Below are 15124 nucleotides of genomic sequence, written 5' to 3'. Positions count from 1 at the left end.
CAGTCAAACACCTGGCCAAATCTGACAAAATCTGACAAGCCTTTGTGATGGGATTTGGAAGAAATTCCCTGCAGATCCTGGCACAGTTTAAAGCTGTCCGCTTTGAGTTAGGACTTGTTAAGGAGGGTTATGTGAGCTGAAACCCGAGACAACCCTTTTGCTTCTATCTGGAGCCCACATCTTGCCTGGAAATGGGGCATGACCAAGCAAAGGGGTCGCTTGCTGTTTGTATTAAAAGGGGAAGATGGCTTGTGTGCTTGCCAGCACGGCCCCCACATGCTTTCTCTATTAGAGCCAAGCACAGAAACTTATCAAAAACATATGTCTGGTGTTAATCATCTGGACTCAGGCTCCACTTGGGAGTCTAACTAGCTGTTCCTTGGCAGAAGGAATCTGTTGACCTTCTCAGCTTGCTTGAAGAGGGTGCAGAGAGGCATTTCAAACCTTTAGCTGCTGGTACAGGGAATGTCTTGCTGTACCTAAGGGTTGACTACTTAAAGGGAGACTCCAACCCCTGAAGGCTGGAGGCCACAGCTATTAAGAGTGTTTTACCTGGGATGTTGGTCAGCTACCCCTGCGCAGTAGCACTGGAGGAGCCACCTGCAAATGTGCAGTGAACAATAGTCCTGGGTTGATTAACTTCAGGAATTCAGCCCACATCAACCTTCCTCGGGAGCTAGTATGAGAACCAGGACTGAATGACTTACCAACTGCAACTAAAGAAGTTTTTCAAGTCCTTGAAGAGACTGACTGACCACAAACTGATCAGAGAAGCCATATCAGATGAGTTCTGGAAAATTAAATGGACTGTTAGTCCAAGGAGGACTGGTAAAAGGTTTGATGGATTTAAAAAGTGTTCTTTTAGTAACAAAAATAGCCAATTCCTGAAATCTCAGATTACGTTATCCAGATTCTTCCCAAGACTTTCCTTTTTCACATATTCTGAAATAATCAGTTCTAAGACATAAAAGCCTTGACTCTTTTTCTTTTATTATATTTTCTCAAATAAACTTCCCCAAAGGAAGATATTTTAAGAGCATTTTCAAACATCTTTGGCATCACATAAAAAAGAAATCTCGTGTAAAAAACGAAATGTCATCTGAACTTTTATAATACAAAGGCGCAATCCAATATGAACATATAAAATATGTACAAATATAGTGCATGGTCAGTCACTTAATACATTTCTCTACAAAAAAAGTAACTTTAGAAATTAAAAAAACCCCAAAGTAACCAGTTAATCACAACAGTCCTCTCCCCTCTCCCAGAGTCCAAGTTCCTGTTTAGTGTCCCAAGGGAAGAGAGGTGGGCTGGGGAGTTTGGGGGGAGGGGTGGCTTGAGCCCCTCAGTTCCGCCAAGGCCTCCACATGGAGTCCGCCGTGAGCGAGGGGCCGCTGGAAGGCGACACTGCGTTGGGGCCCACGGAGGTCCCGCTGTTGCTGGTGTAGACTGGGATGACCGGGCCGCTGTGAGCGAAGGCCCCGTTGGGGATGAGGAAGGCAAACTGGCCATCGGGAGCCGGGACCACCTGGAAGCCGCCGAACACCTTTGCCGCCTCTCCAGCCGGGCTGCCCAGCTTGCAGGGCGCGCCGCCGGGAGGGGGCGCCGCACCCCCGGGGATGGGCACCAGTGGCGGTGGCGGCGCGAACGGCGCGTGCTGCGGACCTCCGGGTCCTGGCGGGGGCGGTGGCGGCGCCTGCAAGGCTGGGTGCGGCTGCCCAGGGTAGGTCATGGCGTTGATTTGGGTCATGCAGTTGGCCAGGTGGCCGAGCAGCCGGGTGCGCACCTCGGTGTTAACGCCCTCGCACGTGGACAGGAAGCGGGTCACCTCGTTCATGCACTCACTGAAGCCGGCGCGGTACTTCCCCAGCACGCTCGGGTCTGTGCTTAGCGCGGCTGCGGGCCAGGAGACAGACGGGTCAACGAACGTCCCTGGCCCCGAGGCCACCTCCTCCGCCCTGGGAGGTCCCCGCAGTGCGCCTCCCTGACCACCCGCCCGTAGAACTGCCTCTGGCTACTAGGATGGGCTTAGAAAAAAACAATCGCTTCTCCATCCTAGCTTGGCGACCAAAGCCGAGACGCGCCCTCTCTGCTCTCAGTCGCTCCATTTAAACCGATCTCAACCTCAGACCTGCCTCCCCCTAACCCCCGCGCGATTTGACCTTGGATAATGCCCTTCCCCCCTTCTCCACCACCAAGCCTTATTTTTCCTTCTGTAGTGGAGTGCTAAACCAGATGACCCCAGGCTCCGCGCAGCTTAAAGACCGCCACGCTTCTAAGTCTTTTCGCCCCCACCCGCTTCCCCCTGGCCAAGCCGCCCGCCGCCCTCGCCACTACAACCTCTCTCCCTCCCTTTCCGGAACAGTAACAACTTGGAGTTGTGGCTATAAATAAGCCCCAGACCGTGGGAACGCAAGAATGAGCCAAGGCAGTAAAATGTAGCTGAATGCCTCTCACAACCACGGGCGGAAGTCTGGAAGAAATCACCGCGGGGCGAGAGGGACGCCCGCAGAGGGGGACGCGGCCAGCCGCCCTCACCCGTCATCTGCGCCCGCTGCAGGTTCCGGAGGTGCTTCACTGTCATTTCCAGAATGTCCGCCTTCTCCAGCTTGGAATGCCGCGAGCTCTGCACAGAAAAGGAGGCAAGGGAGGAACGTGAGAGACTGCCAGCGGCCTCGGAGTGCTGGGGGTGGGGGGTCCCTCCTCTCCGCCGCGTCGCCAACATCCCCCAGACCCCGGGTAGAGTGGACCCAGCCCTCCCGCCTAAGGGAACGCAGTGCAGGCGGGGGAGATCTCGCTGGCAAAGGGGTTTGGTTCTTAATACCAAAGAAATAGTATTTCATTTTTTTTAATTAAAAAAAGGCAATATTACCCACTTACATCTTTTTTAAGAGCATCCAAAATCAGTGTTTTCAGCTGGCTCAGACTTTCATTTATTCTTGCTCTTCGTCTTTTCTCCATGATAGGCTTTGATGACTATAAAAGGGGAGGGGGGAGGAAAAAGAGCCCTGAGTTCCCATGAGACTTGACATTTCACCCCAGGGTTTAAAGGGAGAAAGGAGCCCCCACCCATCCCGACTTAATCCCTTAGGGGCTGTGGAGAGATACAGGTATTGCCCTTACCTTTCTGTGCTCAGATGCTGTCTTTGGTTTATCCGGTGTCGTGTTGACACTGGCTGGGGTAGCAGCCACCGGGGACGAGGAATTTTTCTCCATTATATCAGCTGGCATTTTCTGTTTTTTTGTTTTTTTTTTTAATCCCTAGAGAATTTTATTTTTGGAGTTCTTCACACCAAAAAAAATTGTTTTGTTTATGTCTCTTTTACTTGAGACTTTCTCAAAGCTACTGAGCAAGTGCTGAAGGTTTATTATATCTTATGGCTACTTGGTGATCGGTAGCGCAATTCCAGGACCAAGGAGAGAGGTAGACGGGGGATTCCGCTGTTATCAGCACCAGCTCCCGGATCCAGTGTGATCCTCAGGCCCTGGCGGCCTCTATATATATCTGGGACTGCACGCGAACGGCTCGTGTGAAACTTCCCAAACTTTCTTTCCCACAGTAACTTTCAGCCAATGGGAGGAGGAGACACGCGGCACCGCTCGTGGACCGCGCCCCCCCATTGGCCGCCAGGCACAAGGCCTGGCGGCCAATGGCGCGCGCCTGAGCCCGGGGCACCAGAGGCTACAACGTCAATCAAAAGGATTTTAACCCTTTATTACTCTCCCTACTGGGCTTTGCTTTAGAGAGGATTTTTCTGCATTGGGTTTGATCTACTCTAGTTTATTTCTTTGGAGGCTGGGGTCTTTGCTGCTTATTTCCATTCGCATGTAATAGAGCTGCTTTGACACTAATAAGTTCACTTGAAATATATTTTTAAAAAGGTTTAGAAGGACAGGGATAAAAGATTATAATTGCATGGTTAAAAGAAAAAGGGGGAACATGTGCCAGGGTGTGACTTACAGAAACATCTAAGTGATTTCCCGCTCAGACTCCGCACATTCCGGGGGTGGGGGGTGAAAGTCGACCATGCAGAAAAAGGACAAAATTCCTTTCTGCATGCAGAAAAGGAAAAAGTGCCTCCATCTTACTTACATTTGCAGGTTTTTCAGAGCAAAGTGGTTTTTGATCCCCGCCCTCCACCCCTACCCCAGCCTGTCTTCTCATTTATGTTACGGAGTTGAGGCCTTGAACCCAGCGCTTCCCCAGGAAACAATCAGAATAATTTCCAACTGAGCAGAAAGGAAATGGAATTTCAAATGAAAGATGAACAAGGAGGGCTTTGATGGCAATGCCTCAGGGACGCGCGCGCGTCCTGGCCACCCCTTCCCTTTCCACCCGTGGGCTCTCAGTTTTGCTGCACGTAGAGGTGGCGAGCCGAGTGGCAGCCGCTCCCTCCTTCTCGCCCCGCGAGCGACCAGGGCAACCTCGACACCCGGCGCGCGCGGGCCCTTTAAGAGCTACACCAGCCGAGCTGCAGTTTGACATCAGCCGGCCGGCGAGGGCGCGCCTGGAGCCGAAGCACGTGCCAGGATGTTTTATTGCCGCCGCGGCTGCGGCCGGGCCGGGAGGATGTGTGTGTGCGTGCGTGTGTGAGTGTGTGTGCGCGCGCCCCGGGGGCAGGGAGGCGGGGGGCGGCGGCGGGCGGCGGAGCGCGGGGGCTGGTTCCTGGTCCCCGGGAGAAGCCAAGAAGGTAAATAGCAGCTGCTGTGCTCGAGCCTGGGAAAACCCCGCCCCCAGCGCCTGGCCGGGGCTCATTGGCGCGCGCTGCGTGTGGGGTGTGTGTGTGTGTGTGTGTGTGTGTGTGTGTGTGTGTGTGTCCGGGGGCCCCCCCCTCCTCCGGCCCCCGCCGGGCCAGGAATCCGAGGGGGCGGCGGGCGGGGAGCCGAGCCCCGGCGCTTACCACCCGCCCCCCCCCACACCTCCCCCGGGCCAAGGTCAGCCCTTCCGGGCGGGGAGCGCACGCCCTGGGGTGGAGAGTGGGGGATTATTCCAACCCCCCCTCCACCCTTGATTTCGGGCTTGGGGTTTTAACTCTGCCCAGGGCCTCACCAGCAACAGCCCGGGGGAGGGGGAGGGGCCTTCTTGTTTGCTCCTCGCCCCCGCCCTCCCTCCCCCCGCGGGGCCCCAGGCGCCCGCCGCGGTCACGAGATGCCTGACCGCACTTAGGAAGCGGCCGGGTCAGCCTCCTGCCTCCGCTGGGCGGCTGCGGTTAAAGCGGCTTCGCTCCACCCGCCCCTTCCCCGGGTCCAGGGCGGCCGGGCAGCTCCCCCTCGCTGCGCCCAGGAGGCCGCCGGCGGGCGGCCGGGAGGAGGCGGGCGGTGCGGGCGGCTGCGTGCTGCCGGCTGGCCGGGCCGCGCGCCGGGAGGAGCCGCCGCCGCCGCCGCCGGGTGCCACGTGGCGGGCGCCGGGCCGGGAGCGCCAGGGCTCTGGCGGCGGCCTCCCTGGGGGATTTGCCGCGCGGGGCGGGCGACTCTCGTACAGCCCCGGCCGGCCGGCCGCCGCCGCCTCCCCCTTCCCTTCGTCCCTCCTGCCCGCCTGCCCGGGTCGCCGGCCTCCTCGCCCCTACCCCCTCCGCCCTTCCCGCCTCCCCGGAGCTCGGCGCGCGTCTCGGGCGGCCCGGGGCAGCCCAGGAGCCGAGCGTCTTGTTTGATGTTCCACCCCCACCCCCCGCCCTCCGAGGCCTAGAGGCCGCCGGAGGCCTGGCACACGTTTCTCAGTCACTTCATTCCTTCCTTCCTCTGAGTTCCCCACTGAGATAATGTTATAAATGATTTCACCAGCTTTCATCCCGGATGAGATTCAGCGGTTCCTGACTCTGGGTGACCTTGGCCAAGCCCTTCTCTTCCTTTCACCATGGAGTGTATGCTCTGTGCCAGGCCCGGTGTTAAACCTTCGGATTTCCACTGGAGATACAGTGGCAGCCTGCAAGGAGTTTACCTCCACTCTGCAGGCAGACTCTGTTTTCTGATTGATGACTGGTCATTCCTGTATTATGTCTTTCTCTTGGGGCTTGGATAATGGCCCAAGAGATCAGGAGAACCTAAAAGAAATGGGGAACCACACCTGTGTGGGTCGCACTCTTGCTGGTCTGTGTGGGGAGTACAGGGATGAATACAGTAGTCATAGCCCTCAAGAAGCCTAAGGCCTAGAGATACTGTACTCAATAAATACTGCTGACATCTACCTATTTCCCCATATGTTCCTTTGGTAGGTCCTGAGTTCAAGAGAAACAGGTTTCTAAACAGAAGTAAAATCCTGTGGAAGTTTAGGATAATTGAATTACTTGCAAATTGGAGTATCCTGGAAAACTTCCTGGAGGAAGTGGCCTGTGCTTTGTATCAGGAAAAATAGGTAAGACCGGGGCATTGGAAATGTGGTGAGACATGGGCTGGGGAGGATGGCAGTAGCCATGGCATCTAAAGCCTAGACTCTGGAATTTGAGGTCCTTCCTTATTCAGGGGACATGGTCTGGAGCCCAGAGTGTGTGACAGACAGGAGTATAAGAAGGGTCTGGAGGAGGAGGAGGAGGCTTGAGGCCCTTTAAACAGCCTGCTAATTGACTTAGGATTTAACTTGATATAATGGAGAGCTGGGAAATGCTCTTGAACAGAGGAAGGACATTGAGGTTCTCCTCTAAAATGATGGCTTTGGCCAAAGCATGGAGAGTGGTTTGCAAGATTTGGTGGCAGAGGGCCCAGTTAGGAGGCTCAAGCCAGTAGAGGAGGTTCCTAGGTCACAGGTGTAGAGTGACACTCACCCGGAAGCACCTGCCTAGAACCAGCTCACCTGGGCGTTGACTGCACATTGTCCAGTGATCCAAGTTCCACAGAAACCTGCCTACCTTTCACTGCAGTGTTCTCTCCCAGCCTGGAGTCCAACTAAGGAATCATTGTGCTTCTGACCGAATTTACCTTCCAAGCCTCATTTCCACCTTCCAGAACAGCCTTCAAGTCTGCAGCCAAACCTGTACCTCATGGCAGGCTGAGTTTACTCCCTCTCACTCCTCAGGCTGCTCTCTGGGATTTTTTGTGTTTTCCTAACACACTGCACCGTGGGCTGTGCCCTATCATGTTCTGAAGAAATGATGAACAATGCCTCCTTTGTTGACCTGTAGCCTGGGCCAGTGGGGTAGGACTTTGCTTTCTTATTTTCAACAGATGGAAAAGTGGTGATGACAGAAAATTGTCTGTTGCTTTTGGAAAAGAAAGAAAAAAAAAAGTGACGTTTCCCTGTGTTTGACATCCTCTTCCTTAAAGGTGATGAGCCTATGAGGTTACCCTGCTTTCTGCCGCGCCAAACTTTGCAAGCTTCTTAAAATGCCTCTCCTCAGCATCTGACTTTTGAAAAATTGCATAAATACCCTGACCCAGATTCTTCCAAGGAATGAAACCCTTCCCAGGGAAGCTCATTAACCCTTTCCAGGTTTCCTTGGAATCTGTGCAAGCCAGTGATATCCTCCATTAAACTCTGCCTGGGTATTGACTGCTGTCCACTCTTGGGTCCTAATTAACTAGCTGGGTATGCCACCCCCTGTCCCTTCTAGCCCAAGAGCCTTTTTTTTTTTTTGGTCCCTGACTCTGTCATCTCCTCAGGGTCTGACACCCTGAAGCTGCAGGGAGAATGTTGAATGCAGTCTTGGTCTCACTAGGGTGCCTGAAACAGCCTCCTTGGTCAAATAGTTAATCAACAACTCATTTATTGCCACTTTAGGAGTGCTTAGGCTGGGAGAATGAGCAAATAGTTTAAAACACACACATACACACACCCACGTATACTCACATTTTTGGATAGACTGGGCTTGGTAAAAATTTTGCCATAAGTTTGTATCTGGCCCAAACCAACCAACCAACCAACCAAAACCAACCCTTAGAATCATCAGCCTTCCATCCTGACCACTCAAGAAGACAGTCTCTTTGCACATGTGCTCGGAGACTATTTTTTCAGCATCCTTATCCTGGGCAATGAGAATAGCACACCCAGGGGACACCCTCTGCATCTTCTCAAATGGGGAACTAAGCTCCTACCCCCCTTTTGGATTTGGAAAGCTTCTCTTGGAGAGGCACAGCGCTTATTTTTGTCATCCTCTTGCCCTCTGTCCCCTGACCGCACCCCAAAGCACAGAGAAAACTGAACCCTGTTCATCAGTGGAGGTCACTTCTTTGATCCCCCTGTGAGACCAGTGGAACACAAGGAATGTTTCCCACTGTATCATGTCCAGTAAATACAACCAGGGCTTCTGTGTTTTGTCTCCTTCCCCCTTTCTTCCCCATGAAGGGTGATTTTTCTCCATCTTATTGCGTCACCTGTTTGCTTTAAACTAGAAAACAAATAACCGCATCTCTAGTGAGCCTCCCCTTTGTCCCTAGGTATCAGAATGGTGCGTGGGTTTGGTTTGAAGCTAAAGAAAGGAGAAAGAGCCAGAGAAGAAGAAAAAAAGGTATTTTGCCTGAGGACTTGAGGCTCCCCTCCCCCCCCTTTCCTCCGCTTGACTGACTTTCTCACACTCAGATTCCCTGCAGCCTGCCAGGGACGTGGTAACTGCCCTGCCAAGAGTGATCCTGGGAGGGCTATTGAAAGAGCTCTGAGTAAGTACACACTGGGCGGATTTTCCCTCCCCTTCGTACCTGCTCCACACCTGTACAGGGAGCAGTCCCACACATATCACCTGATCGCAGCCCTTTCAGAGACCGTGAGAAAAATAAAGTCCAGCATAGAAGAGATGTTTGTCTCTGCAGGGCTGCAGCCAGCTCCCCGCGGTCCGGGTGCCCAGAAACAGCACATTCCTGGCCGGGTGTGCACGCGTGTTTGCCCACACGCGCGTGCTGGGTGGGGGCACCAGCAGGGGAGGGGAGCCGGGCATCACCTGCGTAATAACTGCTTTGCTGCCTCCATTTTTGGGCATCCTTCCTGTCTGGAAGTTTTGTGATCCTCTACTAGAATCATTACTATGGTCCCTCTAGACAAGAGTCTGTGTATGCTCATCACAGCTGAATGCATCACCAGGATTTCAGACATTAGGGTTCATGGATGAAACGCCCTGGGGCCTCTGAAGCCCTTGAAATGGACCTTTAGAAAGAGCTTCTTTTTCCCTGTGTTTGTCTTTTTAGGGCCTCTTTGGCATATGGAAGTTCCCAGGCTGGGGGTAGAATCCGAGCCACATCCGTGACCTACACCGCAGCTCACGACAACGCTGGATCATCAACCCACTGAGTGAGGCCAGAGATCGAACCCTTGTCCTCCTGCACACCAGTTAGGTTTGTTACCACTGAGCCGCAACAGGAACTCCCAGGAGCTTTATGAGTGAATGAACAAATGCATCATTCCACCCCCACCTCACCGCCGCCACCCCGGGGGAGAGAGTCTACAGCTTTTAGCAGAATCTCAAAGTTTTTTGTAACCCAGAAAGCTTGAGGAAGCTGATCCAGGCAATCTCGATGTATAAGTGGGTACTCTAAGGCCCAGAGAGGGCCAGGGACTGGTTCAGGCAACATAGGGCAGAGTGGGGGCCAGAAGCCAGCTCGGAGTCCTTTGTACCATTCCCCAGTGCTGTGGACCTTGGGAAATTTAGGGTGGGGTTTATGGAGTTGGGATCACTGCTAGAACTTGGATTTAAAATAGACACTTTAATAAAGGTCCTTTGAGTCTCCAGAACTTTGTTTTCTTAATTTGGGGGGTACTTGAGCTGCTCTGCATGCAGCATTTGGACAGAGATAGGATGGGGGAAAGCCAAGTGTCTGCCCATAGAAGAGGATTCAGGAATGCTTGGAGCAAGAGTCCTGGTTGCCATGCAGAGGCATTAGAAACGACCACAACCCTGCATTCCATCTTTGATAAAAACCAAGTTGCTACTTCGGAACAAAACTGCCTAGTTGGTTTCTGGCCAAGCTGGGACCTTGCACTGCAAACTGGGGGCGAGGGCAGAAAACAGAAGCTTTCAACATTGGCTCATAGCAGCCTCCCCCTGACCCCTCCCCTCCCTGCCCCCCTGAAAACTTGACTAGAGCCAGTGAGACCAAGGGAAAGTGCACTTTCCTAATGGTCCCTGAACAGGATGGTTGCCAAGAAGGCCTTTCCTGATGGGGCGGGGGCAGGGCACTGGAATGCCTTCACTCCCACATTTGGCCGGCCCACAGCAGCCTTGGAGGGCAGGGTCTAAACGTGCTGTCAGCTAACCTGTAACCCTCTGAGCAGAACTGCGGGGAGGCCAGCCTGCAAGCCCCGGGTTGAAGGCAGGTGCTCCCGCGAGATCACATGCCTGCTGGCTTGCACACTTGTGGTGAATGACTCGAAACAGTGCTGGGGCTGGTGCCTTTGGGAGCTTCTGGGAAGCTCAGGAAGGTGGGTGAAGCCTTAGCCCCTTTAAACCCAGACCATGTTTCTGTTTGCTGATACCTGCTCAAATTGTGACATCGGGTCATGTTTCTCAAAAAATCAAAAACAGAAACAATTCAGCTAGCCAAGAAAATCAATTGGATAAACCTTAGGACCTGACATTGATATAGGATGAATGTATCTGGCATCTTTTCAATTAAGATTGCCATCATTGTTATCTTGCTTATTATCCTCAGCCTATAGGACAAGGATGGGGGGAGGCAGAGGATGGGACCTAAGAGGTGGCCGAATGGGTCCATTCATTGAATGCACTGGAAAACTGAACCCAGGGAGAAGCGACTGGCCCAAGGTTTAACAACTTCCCCAGAGAGGGAAGAGCAAAGCCAGAATTAGGCTCAGGTTTTCCACCCACCAGTCCAGTAACCCTCCCCACTGTGTCTATGAGAAGAACGCTTTGAAATATCATCTGCAGCAAGTGACTAACGTTACCAACAAAGAAGGGTTTTCCGGTTAAGAACTGGAGCTACCTGCTGGTAAGTGAGTGTGGCAGTGTGACACACCATGCCCAGCACAGAGTGTGGTTAAAGGCCAGGCTTGCTGCACTGTGATTCCCTTTTGGATTTGCTGACTACCCTGTAACCTCTGGAAAAGAAGGAATCTTGATTTCCAAGTTCCAGAAGACAGGAAGTCGCTTGCAGAGGCCATACAGAATAGCAGAGGGAGAGGTGAGAAAAAGAATGGACTTTCCAAGTGGTAGGTAGATGCTATTTGCATGTGAGCTGTATATGTTCCTTTTAAATAATCAGGCTTAGGAAACAGTAAAAGACAATCCTGGCAGCTGTCGCAACTGCAGCTTAAGACTCTGGTGGGTTCCAGCAGGTCTGGGAGCTTCTGGTCTCTTTCAGAGACTGCTGCCTTATAGTATTTGACAGCTGACAGGCACTTTTTAGTCCATTACAGCACTTCGTCCTCATGTGTAGCCTTATAATCTTGCCTGGAAGGACTTTGGTGAAAGGCCCAGGGAGGGGCAGGGATGATTCAGGTGACCAGTTCAGGAGGCTTTTGGCTAGACCCTGGGCTGTTGGGGGCCCAGAACATAGGCTAGACAAGCTTTCCAGGGGGAAAAAAAAAAAAAAAACCTCTAGAGAAACAGGGCAGGGATCTTAGAGGCCAGGAGAGAACTGACTTTCCTTTCTTGGCCATGGGCAAGAATAAGATTTCCAGAAACTGGAGTTCCTGCTGTGGTTCAGCAGGTTAAGGACCCGATATTGTCTCCCTGAGGATGCAGATACAATCCCTGGCCTCTTTCAGTGGGTTAAGGATCTGGCATTGCCTTAAGTGCAGCATAGATCGCAGATGAGCCTCAGATGCTACATTGCTATGACTGTGGTGTAGGCCAGCAGCTGTAGCTCTGATTGGACCCCTAGCCTGGGAACTTTCATATGCTGCAGGTGTGGTCCTAAAAATTTAAAAAAAAAAAATTGTTTTTCAGAAACTGGAACAGAGGGGAAATGGCAATGATTGTCAGTTTGATATAGAGCATCCGTGAGCCAGAGGGCACATCTTTGGTGAGGAGCAAGGAGGAAGGGTACTTTCTTGTGGCAGCATGCCAGGGTTGAGGAGGAGAGGGAAAGGAATCCCAGTTAGCAAGAGGATGATTGAGCAGGCTCTGGAACGGACACAGGAAGGTGATGACCATGGTTTTCACGGGGCTGAGGCTGAGCTGCTTAGCTCAGCATCCAGGACCTTCTGAGAGGCTTTCGGGAAAATCTCGGAAGGGAGACAGGTCTGTGACTGAGGGCCCTTTAGAACTCTGGAAGCTACATCGCTTTCCTCACAAGCTATTTGTTCCATGCTGTTTGTATTGCTGTGATCATAGCATAAGATCCCACAGACTGGAAAAAGTTGTGGGATTGTTTGGGGTGGTGACAGTGAAGGGGGGCAGCAGGGAGACTGCATCCTGCTCTATAACCAGTCTGAGGGGTGGCAGTCCTGGAGACGAGGCATCAGGTGACCCAGAACAAAGTGGGGGGCAAGCGCATCAACTCCTCATAGCGCTACAGAAAGGACCAAGGTTTATCTCCAGCTCCCTGGCTGTGTGGGCAAATGCCCACAGGTTGCAGCACATCCTGGGTCCCCTCAGCTCTGCGGGAGGCATTATGGGAAGTAGGGAAAAGGATGTTCTCCTTTTGCAGGGTTGGGCTTCTGCAGGCCCCTTGGCTGAAATCCGAGAGGAGCCTGGATGGAGTGTCGGTTGGCACCCCCTTGCTGGTCCGCAGAGGTCTCTCCATAGAGTCCCAGACTGTGGCTGGCTCCTGGAGCAAATTGCCAAGCTGTGCAGGCCTCAGCCATGTAGCCAGCTTGTGGCCTTTATCTCTCCAGGCTCCCCCAATTGCACTGGGACCCGGGATTCATGTTCAAGTATTTGAGCTGCTTGCTCAGGGTGGAGGGTGCTCTTCGACTGTCTACCCCCTCCTCGCCTGCCCTCCGAGTCCTGGCAGCCAGGTCAGGGCTGGACTTGGTGTCTAGAACTCCAGGTCACCTGGATGGAGGGTGGAGTCCCACCTGTCTTCTCTGTATAGAGCTAACCTGTGTGGATGGTAGACAGTCTGGTCAGGAGTTCGAACTGTCCAATCTCCAGTTGCCTGTCTAACTTAACTCAGGTCAGGGACTATTTGTGAGCACCTGCTATGCGGAGGACAGACCTGCACAGCTATTTTGGCAGTTACTTTCATCCCTGCTTGCTGTTCAGATGCTATTCTTCATCTGAGCAGAGCGGTAACATCCCAGGTTTATATGATAAAAATTGCATTTTCACTCCCCACATTCTTCACCTCTATTACTTCTCTGATAAAGAAGCAAAGAAACTCCTTATGGCGCCTGGTGCCATATCTTTCCCAGAGTGGGCACCCCCAAGTATTTGTGGAATAAATGCATGAATGAACTTCGACGTAAAGAAATGTCTTACTGGTGATGCAATGGACCCCTGAGAGGGTCAGTGTGTTTTTCCCAATTTTCCTTGGTTGCCAAGTCCAGGGGGTGGATTGACTTTGACGACACTGGGCAAACTGGCTCTGAGCAGCCAGGACACTCCTGCGGACAGCTCTCCTCTGTTGCAATCCGGTGAACTGAGAGGAGTCTGGGGCTGTCCGTGTTTTCCCAGGCCTATCTTTATTGATGGTTATTAAAGACACACCACCACATGGCAATACGAAAGTACAAAGCAATTCCCAGGGTAAGGTACGTGGGAAGAAGGGAGATATTGAGCTCCCAAACAATTCTACTGTAATCGCGGTCTGCCCTATCTACCCATAGTTAATAAGTAAGATTTAAGCAGGCAGGTTCCACCACTGGGCAGCAGAGGGAAAGAAAAGAGGCCACGGGAGAGATCACCGGTCCTTCTGGAAAACTGGGAAAGCAAATGAGGAGGCTACATGGGAAAGGTGAGTCTGGCTGGCGGGCAGTCCCCTGGGAGGCGCGGAAGCTACACCTGGTCCCGACAAAGGACCACTGCTTACCTGTTCTCCTGTCCTCCCTCTCCCTATGCAAGCTACCCCCTCCTGGAAGAGTTCACACAACCATGAAGTACATGGGAATCATGGCCAGACGCGCTGGGTAAAATAAGTGTAAATACGGCACACAAAAACACCCGTTTTTATAGAGCACCCCAACACACCTGTTGTTTTACGATGCTGAGTGCTATTGATAAAGGGGGCTGTAAAGTCGAGGTGAGATGGCCTCTTATATTTAAATAGCAGCTTCCTCTGTGAACGTCAAGATTTTACAGCTGAGATTTGACTGACTGGGTGATGGTGATTATTTCTGTTAGGAATGTTAAGCGTGAATCCCAATATATGTTCGGGAAAAACTAGAGCAGCGTGGCTAAAAAGCAAAGATGCTGGAGCCAGCCTGCCTTGGGTTCCTGTTCTAATGTATTCACTATCTAGCTATGTGACTTGACTGTTTTGTACCTCAGTTTACTTAACTGTTAAATGGGGCGATAGTCATCGTACTTACCTGATGGGATTGTTATGAAGACTCATACATGTCATGTGCTTAGAACAGTGCCTGGCATATTATAATCCCAATAGAAGTTCTCAGATGATTTTATCATTGTCGTTTTATATATATGCATATATATATTTATGTGTGAATATTTATATATATGCCATATATTTATATGCATTTATATATGTATATATATGACATATAAGATACTCTCGTTCCACTAAAAAATATTCAGAAGATGTTCATATTCGCAAAGAAATGGGCAGACAACCACTGTGGTAAACGGGTCCACGAGTATTTGACAAACCAAAAGCTTTAGCCAGTCTTTGATGAATCCCAGACTGTGGGGCCAGGAGAAACCTAACAAAATTAGCTGGCTCCTTCTCCTGTTCCAGGGAGGAGGGTCTCTGCCACCTAAGCACTCTGGCTGTGGGTTTTTTTTTTTTTGTCTTTTTGCCATTTCTTGGGCTGCTCCCGTGGCGTATGGAGGTTCCCAGGTTAGGGGTTGAATCCGAGCTGTAGCCACTGGCCTACGCCAGAGCCACAGCAGCTCGGGATCTGAGCCTTGTCTGCGACCTACACCACAGCTCACAGCAACGCCAGATCCTTAACCCACTGAGCAAGGTCAGGGATTGAACCCGAAACCTCATGGTTCCTAGTGGGATTCTTTAACCACTGAGCCACAACGGGAACTCCCCGGCTGTGGTTTTGTTTGTGGGCAGATGCAGACCTTGCTGTAGCCGTGCCCAGAATAATGACAATGAGCCTCAGGCCCATGGAAAG

At 52.1% G+C, this 15124-nt stretch overlaps 1 protein-coding gene and 1 long non-coding RNA gene across 5 annotated transcripts; one reads left to right on the top strand and one right to left on the bottom strand.

Moving 5' to 3' along the window:
* Nucleotides 1–970: 970 nt before the first annotated feature.
* Nucleotides 971–3502, bottom strand: HES1 (hes family bHLH transcription factor 1). The gene is made up of 4 exons (XM_047789010.1): nt 3124–3502; nt 2881–2976; nt 2539–2626; nt 971–1896 (listed from the first exon to the last, which is right to left on the bottom strand). Exons 1-4 carry the CDS (start codon nt 3229–3231, stop codon nt 1346–1348), a joined length of 843 nt encoding a protein of 280 aa, XP_047644966.1. The 5' UTR covers nt 3232–3502; the 3' UTR covers nt 971–1345.
* Nucleotides 3503–4481: 979 nt separating this feature from the next.
* LOC125132138 (uncharacterized) lies at nt 4482–9208 on the top strand. 4 transcript variants are annotated; one of them, XR_007136150.1, is made up of 6 exons: nt 4482–4691; nt 6213–6352; nt 7159–7257; nt 8368–8438; nt 8510–8586; nt 9180–9208. It is a non-coding gene; the product is annotated as an uncharacterized LOC125132138 (long non-coding RNA). The 4 variants fall into 4 exon arrangements; XR_007136147.1 differs by lacking the exon at nt 9180–9208 and adding an exon at nt 9109–9139 and having other exon boundaries at nt 4485–4691; XR_007136149.1 differs by lacking the exon at nt 9180–9208 and adding an exon at nt 9109–9139 and having other exon boundaries at nt 4486–4691; nt 8521–8586.
* Nucleotides 9209–15124: the final 5916 nt, after the last annotated feature.

The sequence above is a fragment of the Phacochoerus africanus genome, chromosome 1, assembly GCF_016906955.1.
Source record: "Phacochoerus africanus isolate WHEZ1 chromosome 1, ROS_Pafr_v1, whole genome shotgun sequence".
In the NCBI taxonomy this organism is placed as follows: Eukaryota; Metazoa; Chordata; class Mammalia; order Artiodactyla; family Suidae; genus Phacochoerus; species Phacochoerus africanus.
Note: the sequence above shows the minus strand (reverse complement) of the source record. Positions and strands in the feature narration are given on the sequence as shown.

What these genes read in the sequence shown, in the direction of transcription:
- HES1 (XM_047789010.1), bottom strand. Translation starts at nt 3,231, where the DNA reads ATGCCAGCTGATATAATGGAGAAAAATTCCTCGTCCCCGGTGGCTGCT. An exon ending in TGGATGCTCTTAAAAAAGAT is followed by an intron (nt 2,627 to 2,880) that starts GTAAGTGGGTAA and finishes TTTTCTGTGCAG; the next exon opens with AGCTCGCGGCATTCCAAGCT. An exon ending in GCAGCGGGCGCAGATGACGG is followed by an intron (nt 1,897 to 2,538) that starts GTGAGGGCGGCT and finishes CCTGGCCCGCAG; the next exon opens with CCGCGCTAAGCACAGACCCG.